Source organism: Crassostrea angulata, chromosome 2 (genome assembly GCF_025612915.1).
Source record: "Crassostrea angulata isolate pt1a10 chromosome 2, ASM2561291v2, whole genome shotgun sequence".
Taxonomy (NCBI): Eukaryota; Metazoa; Mollusca; class Bivalvia; order Ostreida; family Ostreidae; genus Magallana; species Magallana angulata.
The window spans coordinates 353625-365902 of record NC_069112.1 but is presented as its reverse complement, the minus strand read 5'-3'; the positions used below and the strand labels follow the sequence as shown (position 1 = coordinate 365902).

At 34.0% G+C, this 12278-nt stretch overlaps 1 protein-coding gene across 1 annotated transcript; it reads right to left on the bottom strand.

Moving 5' to 3' along the window:
- Positions 1–7370: 7370 nt before the first annotated feature.
- On the bottom strand, positions 7371–10482 carry LOC128171634 (uncharacterized). Its single transcript, XM_052837414.1, has 2 exons — positions 9848–10482; positions 7371–8880 (listed from the first exon to the last, which is right to left on the bottom strand). Exons 1-2 carry the CDS (start codon positions 9996–9998, stop codon positions 8429–8431), a joined length of 603 nt encoding a protein of 200 aa, XP_052693374.1. The 5' UTR covers positions 9999–10482; the 3' UTR covers positions 7371–8428.
- Positions 10483–12278: the final 1796 nt, after the last annotated feature.

The window sequence follows — 12278 nt, the reverse complement described above, 5'->3', positions numbered from 1 at the left end:
AAGTCACGCGAGACGTTTACACACCTTTGTAAGGAAGACACGAATTCTAGGACATAAGAGCTCTTCTAAATCAATCCACTGACAATAAACGCATCGTTAAATCCTCATAGGCAGACTCAAAGAGTAGGTAACCTGTGATAAATCATTCGAAAGCAGATAACCGGTACGATCCATGTCCAAGAAATACCATGTTTAGGGTAGCTGCTGTGCTATTTACCCAAAATCGACCATTGCTCCACAAATATTATAAGATACGTCCGTCCCTTGTCAGTTGTGAACCATCAGAACTTAAATAATGCGAATATTAATTCTGCAGTACGCCAAGAACCTTATCACCATTCAGTGTACCATATTAAATGACCGAGTATACCATGTTCTTGGTGAAAAAAGACCTGCTTATGTTAAGACTAATTAGATGTGCACAAGGGCAATTCACATAGAAGTAGAAGAATTGCCATCTTCCCCATTCATAAATGCATTAAGAAGATTCATAGCTGTCAGAGATCATGTGGCATGCCATCAACGCCTAGGATTCTGAAATTAAGAAGTTTCCATTTGACACGGGAACAGTTTGGCTCTTCAACCCACCACATTCCTCCCATATGGGAGGAGTTTGGCAGCGTATGATCAAGACTACAAGGAATATTCTAGATTCCATGTTATCCGAAGTGAGTGATAAAAATCTGACCAATGGAGTGCTTACTACTTTTATGTGAAATTGCAGCATTGTCATTGCATGACATGTTGTTGGTTTCCTCCGATCCAACGAACCCGTTCTTACTTAGTCCATCAACGTTAGCTCATATGACTGATTCTTATCATAAAGGATGACAGTCGTCTGCAAACACACTAGCCAAATCACTGAGATTTTCTGTACCAGCTGTTCAGTTGTCGATGGTTGCTATCCAAGGGCTTACTAAGAGTTTCTGATATTTCCCTCTTTTTCCCATCGCTGATGATGAAATGGGAGTAAGACTTGAGTGAGGTCTCAGACTTATGTCCAGAAACTTTCATAATGTGACAGCCACTGATACCGCAACATCCAATACAGTGATACTTGTAGCACGCACCGAAAGATTCCTTTATACTTTAGAGAGTTTTCCTATATTTGAAATGTCGGACATTAAGCTAGGCAATGAATTTTTCCCCACCAGGTGCATTTGGATACTACACATCATCGTCAGGTGAGAAGAAATCCCCAAGTCGCTGCAATAAATCATCCTTGTTAGTGTTTAACTTAGACACATACTTTTCGAAAGACAGCACGGGGTAGTTCAAGTTTCCTGGGAACAACATTGAAGAAAACAATAAATTCTTCATAATTATGATAATAGCTAGGTAGTATAGTAATAATAAAAAAAAAGATTATGGTCTAAAAAGTGTTTTAAGCTAATTTTCTGCCATGCAGTGCCATGTATGCGTGTGTAAATTGTTGCCGAGCCCACCTTTAGATCCATTAATCTAACTCGGACCAACGGGGCAGAAATCAAAGAGCAGCTAGCCAAAGCATTCAAAAATTTGTATATTGGTTATCAGAATTTTAAGCGGGATGAGAGTGGGTGGTCCATTGATCAAATTTTGAAAATGAAAATCAATACCGCTGAGTTTGCTCCTCTTGCAGGAAGTAGTTTTTTTTCCTTTGCCCCCACGATTTTAAAGAAAAAAGCTGTGTTAAACATTCAGAATTCCGATCAGTAATGTCTATCTTTGGTCGGTGTTAGCTTCTCTTTACCCAGTGAGCAGAACCGAGCACCCCGCTTGAGTGTCAAATTACACACAATATGAAAATAACCTACAAACCGAGGGCTTAGATGTTCCTTTACCGGCCATTGTGATAGCTAATGTTAAACTCAATTTCACTGGTAAATATTCCTTATGGTCCAAACAGAATCAGTTGTTTTCGAAGACGTCAAAATGGCTGGCACTGTCAGAAGTTGATATGGCTGCAGAATAAAAGTTCATTTTAGAGAGTATTTAAGGAATTTTATCGGAATTGAAGGATGTAAGTACCGTGCTCTTAATGTGAGATTTTCAAAGATTAGTGCGAATGTTTCTCGACATGTTGCAATACTGCTGTTGTCATAGGCAAAATCCCACCGTAAACCCTGGACCGGTAAATGTCCGAGTAAAAAAAAAACTGGCGACTTCGAGAGAATAATGACGTATATCTCCGCTATTTTAAAACCCATCAACATGAAATTCGGCATGAGTGTATCATAGAAAATACTTTTCTGAAAAAATACATGCATATTGCGAGTGTTTTACCAATAACTGATTTATCAGGCTTTTGAAGCGAGTTGGTAATTTTTTTTTATCTGGGTCAGAGTTCGATATTAATGGTCACATTGAAACTAATGTTAAAACGGTCTTGGTCCCTGTGAATTTGGGAGCGAGAAAAACAAAGTTTTCCCCTTCGAATCACAGAACGGAGACAAGCAAAACTTCATGTGAACTTACTACTTTTTTTCAAAAGGAGACAAAAGACATTACTGTCTCATTAGAAACTTGAGCATGTTACTGGGGGATAGAACAAATCATGATGGACAAAATTACTATTGTAATAATTGTATGCATGGGTTTTGTAGACAAGAACTGCTCAAAGACCATATTCCTTACTGCTCTCCTCATGGCCCTCAAAAGTTAATTTTCCCAAAGTGAGAGTACGATCAATGGGTACTGTTCAAACAAGTCAGAAAGCAATTGAAAGTACCCTATGTCATTTATCTTGACTTAGAAAGCTTAACATTACCCATTTACTCGTGTTTCAAATCCAGCACATTCCTCAACCACTCCTTACCAAAAACACGAACCCTGTGGATTTTGTTATTATGTCAAATGTTCTGACGACAGCGGGATGTGTACAGAGGACCCAATGCAATGGACCATCTCTTTGAGTGTTTGATAAGAGAAGAAGATATTATTCCAAATACTTCCCGTGTCCCTATCATCACATGAAGAAAATAAATTAAAAAACGCGATGGATTGTCACATTTTTGAGCAACCAATAGGGGCTGACAGGGTTAGAGACCACGATCATTAAACTGGTAAATTCAGAGGTGCTGCACACAGTCAATGTAATTTACAATATAAGTTTAGAAAGGGTAAGAAAGGTATTTCAAACTTTTACATTCCAGTTATTGCACACAATAGTCGTAATTATGACCTTCATCACATGATGAGCGCTGTTGGGAAACTCAAAGATAAGAAAATATCATGCATTCCTAATAACATGGAGAAATACATAAGTTGTTCATTAGATAGCTTGCGTTTTATATATTCATTACAATTCCTAAATGCCACTCTTGATACTGTGGTCAGCAAATTAAGTAAAGAAGGGGGATCCAAATTCCAAAATGTATCCAAACTCCAAAATGTATCCAAACACTATCCAATACAAAGTGAAAGAGATCTCCTGAGGAAGGGTGTTTATTCTGATTACATGTCCTCTTGGAACCGTTTTCACGATCAAGGGTTACCTCCCATCTCAAAATTGGCCAACAAATTGTCAGATTCCGAAGTATCAGATGTTGATGGCAAACATTTGGCATGTGCATTATGGGAGATTATCATGATTTGTATTTAAAAACGGACGGCCTTTTGTTGACAGACGTCTTTGAAAACTTTCGAGACATATGTTTGAAGTCGTGTCACTTGGACCCCACTCATTTTTACACTTCCCCAGGTCGGGCTTGGGAGGATATGTTGAAGATGACCAAGGTCAAGTTTCAATTATTTAATTATTATTCCAAAATACTGTTTTAAAGATTGAGATCGTAACGTAACGATGTTGTGACATTTTTGCAAAGCGCTTTGAGGAAAATATAATATATCATTTACACTGAAAATAGTTATGATAGATGATATACGTTGATAAAGAAATTATGTTCTTGGTAATTGTCATATGGATTTTTAGTTGACAGTCACAGCCCCCTTCGCCACACGATCACAGACCCCTACGCCACATCGGGTTTTCGATCAAATACTCCTCAATTCACACATGTGAGTTGGTTTTCTTTTATAAATGTAGATTCTCTTTTCACATGGAATGATTTTGGACGAAAAAAACTTGGAAGTTCTGCAGTAGGATTCGAAATTTTTAATAAAATACCCTGTAAAAAATACGTGCCGCCTACCCAACCTACATATTGTTGAAGTGTTTTAGCTTTTACAGAGATATCTCAACTCTTATGTTACTAAAGGTAGTTTATCAATAATCACTGTCTTCCGTGCGATACTTTTGGTTATCAAAATCGATTTTAAATAAACATAACAGGTCTTTGAATACTCGATGACCTACTTTCACCGCTTCAAAATCACGGCCCCCGTGTTACACCGATCACGGCTCCCTTAACATTTAATAATTGCGTTAAATATATAAAACTAGACAAGAAGTTTACGAACGGGTGTCCTCAAATTTATTTCAAAATTAAATTTGTTGAGGTGGCAGGGGATAGTTTCGAAGGAAAGACTCGGTCAAAATTTTGAAATAAAGGGAGAGCCTGGGGTTTGGCTGGTTATTTGAGGGGTATAAATTGCTAGAATATTTATTGCATTCATTTTGTGGATAGAGGAGCTCATATCAATTTCATTGATATATGACACTTTAATACTGGTAGCACTTTTCATCAGATATGGAATGAAAATGCGAAACTGTGGCCAAAATTTTCACTTTCGGTTTTGTGCTTGAAAAGTAGGGTGGGTTCAGAACACGAAATGTCACTCGAAAAGAAGGTGATTGACCCCCCATCAATTGGTGATTATTTGCATGGGTATACATTAAGCTACCAATCCTATGGTAGTTTATGGCAGTTGCTCGGGACCGGAGCGTGGTTCTGGACCCGTGAAAATGTGAAAAAAGGGCAATTTATCAGAAACTTTTGAGACGTCCCTGGCTATTCTTTATAGTGCTATATGTAAGTTGTACTTGTTTTATTCTGAAATGTTTAAAAATTCTCAAGAGTCGGGACCATGTGTCCCCTGCATGCAAACCAATTTTAGCAACTTTAAAAACCCACTGAAAAATTAAATCTCATATATGAGCACCATCTGCCTCACATTTCCTCGACCAAAAAAACTATCCCCTGACACATGACGGTTTAAAATTATGAAATTATAGTGTACAGATTCAAAATATTCTATATTTTGTAAAAAAAAAAATACTGTACTTTTTTAATTATTTGACATCAAACTGATCATGTTGATTGCCTCTTGCTATCAATATATATATATATATATATATATATATATATATATATATATATATATATATATATAAATATATATATATATATATATATATCATTATTGCCGATAATTCCTTTAAAAGGAATACTTGCATATTGCCCTAACCATATGACCTGAAACACAGAAATGCGTATATTAACTTGACTGAAATATTTTCGCACGAGTTACTAAATCTTATGAAGAAAATCGAAGTTAACTTGTGTAATGTTAATATCACTTTTTTGATTCGATCATTGTTGCGTATCTAAAATCCCTCTATAAGTGAATAGTTTACTTAGTATAACTATGTTCAAACGATGAAAATATAAACCCTTTTTATAATATAAATGATGCATCAATTGCACATATTATAAAACTTGGTTGAATAAATAATCGTACGATTTAACATTTTTCTTACTGAAAGAAATGTTATGTCGTACAGAGATTCCTTTAGTAGACAAAAATCTCCTCCATTTATGACAACTATTCCTTTTAAAGGAATGATCGGCAATTTACGCTGGTATTCAGCAATTTATTGTATATTAAATGTCATCTACATTTTGAGAATTGAATGTGTAATATATTAACTCTTAAGGATATTAATTCTTCCTTATATAAAATCAAAGGCCGGAAGGGCCACAATGGCGTCGAGGTAAGTTAATTTGAAGAATAAAAACCTAAACAAATTTTAAAAAGTCAAAATAATCTCCACTATTACAAAAATGCATAATTTTTTTTATATGTGTTATTTATAGTTCTCCTTCATTGATCAAATGTACACTTAGGTACTGTAGATTAAAAAAAAATCCTTAAAACAAAGTATGATTCTGTAACTCTTAGTAATGTGTGTACTTAACATGAGATAAACTTTTCCTGTTGTTTTGCTAGAGATTAATTTTATAAAAATTGATTTGGGCGGTCAATTTAACAAAAATGAAATTTAATATAGATTTTATGCAGTCAACTAAAATTATAGAAATATCAAAATTAAGTGTGATTTTTTTTTCATATTTTCAAAAATCATTCTGATTTGGTTATTGACCATTCATTTAGAAATTGGTATCAATTATACTTACATTTTAAAAACAAATATAAAGACAAATACATTAGTCAACTTTCAAAAAAAAGTTTTTAATTATTTTTTTTATCACATAACTAATTAAATTACAATTCATTACAAACTGACTCACCTAATTCTTAAAAAGTTTTGAAAGAAAATTAAAATCTAAGTTTAGAAATATCTTAGGAGTTAACACATTTTTAGATTTTTTTTCTCTATTCATATAGAAATAAATATTAAAATTTTGATTGTGTTTAATTTTCTATATTGTATACTGCTGATAAACACTCTGTCTCTTATTATCAATTTGATTTAAAATTCACATGGGTCCAAATGACATGGGCCGAAAAGATCAGGGGTAGATAAAAGAAAGCATCCAATCACGTTGTTTACAAAGTGAAAGTAGGTCACTAGTTGGTTAAAATAACTTTTGGTTGTAGATATACTTATCGCTCGATGTAGGAAGTTTTATTGCTAAAAGATTAAACTTTTGTGCATTGTCAATATTCGATATGGATACAAAATAATCTGTTTTGCAGGCTGGTATATTTCATAACCAAGTTGAGTATGTAGGCCCAGCTATCGCATGTGTCTCTGTGCTAGTGTATTCATCCGCTAAAACCCAGACATATTGTTTACAATAAAATATTAACATTTTCAAAGACATCAACCATTTCGTATCTGCCAACTTGTTTTGTTGACGTACAGTTCTGCTCGAAATTGAAGTATATCAGCTATTTATCTTCAAACACATAAGAAAACTTTGCACTCATTTGAGTTGTTTGGCTCCTTAAAATCGGCAACTTCCGGACGTACGATCCCTAGATGGCTTTCGAGCTTCGCTCGACGCCATAAAAATGTAGCCTGCTAGATATTGTTGCTTTGAAATAGTTGTGGAAGGGCATGCTAGTGTAACCGGAACCAGTACGACAAGGGCAATAACTCTTGTCATCAAAGTATCTCTAAAGTCAAATACTGGCTCAGTTAAAAATCAACCCAGGTAAGGGGATTTCTGAACTATGGTCAACACTTGTAATAAAAACACCAGTAAGATTTAACACAATTTATTAATGTTTATAGAGTTGATTTAAGTCAAGGATAGCAACAAGAATTTTATAATAATAGACAAAAATATGGAAATTTACAAACAGAAGTACTCAAAGGGAAAATTAATCTGAAAACATGTATAATCTGAATTTATAATGAACTGATATTACAATGGATACTTGATAATTTAATTAAATTCTACAATTAATAAAAAAAATAAGAAAATGCAAAATTGCCAAATAATTGCCAAAAATAAAAATATGTTCCTACTGGGCCACCATAGAATCTTAAAATAGATTTAATAATAACAGACGAGGAACGATGAATAAGGAACGAGCTACATTTCTATAAATATCAAATTTCTCCTCTATGACAAATGAATGTAAAAATGACTAATATAATCCTCCTTATAAAAATAAGTTATCTACAACACCTTCAACCAGGACTGGGAAAGGGAAAACCTATCTAAACTTACACTCCAAACCTTAAGAAAAATCTGTATTATAAAAACAATGCTTTAAACCCTACAAAAATGAACTAAATCCTAACTTTACATAAATCATGCTTTATTATGCTAAACCTAACTTTAATCTATTCATAGCTGTAAAACCAAGAGGTTTAAGTGCCAAAAAATAGAAAGGGAGTCTTACCATAAGGTAATCACTCCCCAACCCAAGTAAAGAAAACTGACCGAACACTCTCTTATATATACCTGTATTCTATTCACTAATTTAAACCAATGAAAACCACAGAAACTAGACTTAGCCAATCAGAGAACAGGTAACTTTATAACTTAGGCAAAAGTGACAACATGGATACTATTTCCTGTAGAAGTGTAACTATAAATAGGATAATTTTTAACTTGTTCAAAATATGAGAGTAGAAAGAATTAAATGATCAACAGTAAGTATTTGAACCTTAAGAATGACAATAAACTGTTTAAACTGTAAAAACTTTAAGAAAAATGCCAACTGTATATTGAAAATAAACAAATTTGTTACATTCCTCCCCCCTTTAAATAAAAAAAATCACAAATTTTGTTTAATTACATAATGAATAATGTCAAAAGTGATGAGGCTTCATGTCCCTAGCGCTATATCATCTTGGGAGATTAAAGAGTGGTGTAGTAGAGGCTGATGCTCGACGTCTGGCTTCTGCTGCCCTGTCCCTGGCGTCCGTATGTATAGTAGGCAAGGGCATAACTATCTGTCCAGGATCACAGTATCTTGGGTTTTTAATGTTTCGGCACAAAATACACCCCTGAACTCCTGGGTGTTTCTTTTCCCAATGTTTACGGATGGGCGTAATTTTAAAAGCTCTGAAGGAGCATCCTTCCTTTGAACAATAATACACAGGCACCAATTCCTTATGGTACTTAATAAAGTGGGCCCTATAGGATCCTATCTTGTGAAATACGTGCTCCTCAGATGGACAGCTAGGGATGGAACACGCTTGTCCATCTGAGGGCCACTCCCTAGGAAAAGATTTTCCAAATAGCTCCTCTATCTCCTCTTGCTCAACTGATAATTCTAAAACATCGGCCATCCTAGCTGAAAATAAAAGAATAATAGGACAACCCAGATTAATGATAGAATTGCAAGCATTTCTCAATTGTAAATAACCTACTCCGAAATAACTGATGATAAAATCTTAAATTCTAAGACTTTATTGTTAACTGTACTATATAAAGGGTAATTCAATAGCTATCTATTCAAAGTATGTTTTCTCCTATAGAAAAACATCTAAAATAAAAGATGCCTAAATGCATCTATCCCTATAGATAAACTATATGAAAACCCCAGGGTTGTTTCTAGTTCAGTACAAGGGAGATAAACTAAGGATCATCTACGGAAAGCATTAATCTAAGAATGCTAAACTCTTAATGATTCGTATCTATGTATTACTGATACTAGATATTCAAAATATCTATCATGTACTGTTTTGACTTCTAGATAATTTTATTAGAAGATACCATCATGTCTTAATAATTAAAACACATAACAATCCTTTATCCAATAAAGTTCAAATACAGTATATCCTGAAGGTTAATGTCAAGAGCAAGAAATAAAACAACTCAGAAACACAAACAAAACAACCAGCAATCTAGATGTGACTAGTAATTTATAATTAAACTTTAATTTTACCTCTATGTATCAGTTATGTTATTCTATCCTGACATACTAAACAAAAATGTAATCAACTCTATAATTATTTAATGAATAATAAAGAAAAATATAAAAACAGACTATGTACATAAGGCATAAAAATAATAAAATATGCTAGATACTGGTTCAAGGTGAGTAGACAACTGGAGGTTTAATTCTTCTACCCCATATTGACTGTCTGAAAGGTACCTTTATGGTATTAAACCCAGCTAATAGTTCTAAATAAATAACATGTGACTCACAAGCGTTTTTATCCAATAAACATCTAGTAGCATCACTCGAATCTTCATTTACTCCACCCCAACCAAACTTTGAACAATAACTTTTAAAAACAAAATTTGCCATTACACACCTATTTGTAAAGCAGTAATCCTGTTCCTCCAGTCAAGCAGTAATCCTGTTCCTCCAGTCAAGGACCTTGTGGTCATACTCCTGTCTGAATGTATCAATGGAATCACGTGTTGCTGAAATCCCATGGCACCATCCCAGTTTGCTAAATGCATCAAACACCTAGAAAAAAAAATATACAATATTTGAAATAAAATTTCTCTTGCCTAGTGTATTAAAGATTATGAATGCAATAAAAATTTTAAACAATTACAATCAGCGTATTTTTCTTTTACAACCACCTAGCCACATGACCAGTGAATTCATCTTTTGAATCACAGCACCACTTACTTTTTTATTGTGCATTATCATACTCAGTATGGTGCCTACGAGTGGGACTAAGGATATGTATCTCCACTTTTTAGATACACTGGCATGATACTGCATCCTAGTTAGGGAGGCAATGATGATATCCACCAGTAATAGACAAAGGTTCCACATTTGATCCATATATTGTGCCAAAGAAATACCATCACATTTTCAAAGTAAAGATACATAAATTCATAATCAACTTATGTTATTGCATAGTATCTTAAAACAAATATTATCGGAGAAATATTTGCAAACATGCTTCTTGATAAGTTTGTGATTAAAGATGATACAAAATACTCGGTTTACATTGGGGTTTTTTATCATTAAGTATAGCCTACCTCTAATGAAACTGGTCTGGATTTAAACAGCTCCTTTGAACAAGTCATCACGGATTTTCATTAAATGTATACCAAATGTTTATACCACTAATACTTTGGTCAAGTTCGAAAATCAGCATTGGTCGATACTTTTTGTTGGAGTAATGGGACTTTGACCACAATAATGACTCCGTTTTATCCCAAAATTGACCTTGTAAGCGATCTCATGCCTACAAATTTTGACGGGTTTACATGAAATTTATACCAAATGTTTATACCACTAATACCTTGGTCAAGTTCCTAAATCAGCCTTGGTCGATACTAGTATACTGCTTGACCGGCGGGGGACCCAGGAATTCTATTCTTGTTTGACTCGAACCTGGAGTTGAAATTTTCTGACTTAGGTTCCTGGGACCCGCACTTTCCGCAGTCTCTCCTCAACATCTGCGTATGCTTGTTTCTTCTCGGGAAGTGATGACAATAAATTCGTGCATTTATAACATAGAAAAGTATTTCTTTCCGGGGTCACAGCTATGTTGAAGTGGTCTTGCTAGACACCAGCCACACTATTAAAATAAAATTTATTATTCATTCAACTTATGTTAACAAAAACTAATCCAGTTCATGAACAAAAGATGACTTGCTGAAAATTTACATGGTGAGGCCTAATATACATGGTATAACCTTGTTTGGTTTTAGTCCATGTAAATAACTTAAATATAGATATATACATACACATGTATATACACTCTCGTGCTAAAAGTATGTCAATTGTATCTTTTTTGGTATGTATGTCAACGAAAACAAGACATTTTTGAAAAGGTTTTATATTTATTTTTTGTCAATGCAAATTTGCACTTTCTGACATACATTGAAATAGCTCTTTTGACAACTTATTTGTTAAATTTGATATTTCATACACAATATGAAGATGTTTTGTAAGAGCTCTTAAACAGCTGTTAAAAAATATTCGTGTTGTGTTTGTTCTTTTTATGATATAGCACTTAAAAACTCTTAAAATTCTATATTAATTTTGATTATAAACAATCAACATTATACATCGTCGAAGTTATCTGTTAGCCTTCATTTCAGCAGCTTATACAAAATGACTGAGGATTTTTCTTACGCTTTGACATAATGCTGAAAATATATATTGAATATCTTCTATTTATCAAACCAGTTACCATACCTAATACCCTTTTTTGTTTTAGCGTTAATGGAAGTTCGTTGGAACCCTTTAGCTTTCCTCGAAAACTCCCCTCCACAACATCCACATGTTGCATCCATCGTTTATGGCGCCCTTATTTTTTAACCGGGTTTTCCAACAGAAAAATCCGGTTATTAAAATGGTGAAAATGGCGGGCAGGCGGCTGCCAAAAGGGTACCCTCATTGTACGGATAACTCCTCCTACAGTTTTCAAGATAGGAAGTTGTTCTTTTGCAGATCAATTGAACATATATCAGAGGGGTGCATATTGCTAGGATTTTGAATTCCGATAAAAGATTCGAAAAAATACCAGCTTTTGAACTTAGTCATTTTTTGGCAAAATATTGCATATAGGGTACCCTCATTGTACGGATAAATCCTCCTACAGTTTATAAGATAGAAAGTTGTTATTTTGCAGATCAATTGTACATATATCGGAGGTGTGCATATTGGTAGGATTTTGATTTCCGATAATTAATCGAAAATATACCAGCTTTTGAACTTAGTCTTTTTTTTTTGGCAAAATGTTGCATATTGGGTACTCCATTTCACTGTATACG

What these genes read in the sequence shown, in the direction of transcription:
- LOC128171634 (XM_052837414.1), bottom strand. Translation starts at nt 9,998, where the DNA reads ATGCATTTAGCAAACTGGGATGGTGCCATGGGATTTCAGCAACACGTG. An exon ending in GATTACTGCTTTACAAATAG is followed by an intron (nt 8,881 to 9,847) that starts GTGTGTAATGGC and finishes TTTTATTTTCAG; the next exon opens with CTAGGATGGCCGATGTTTTA.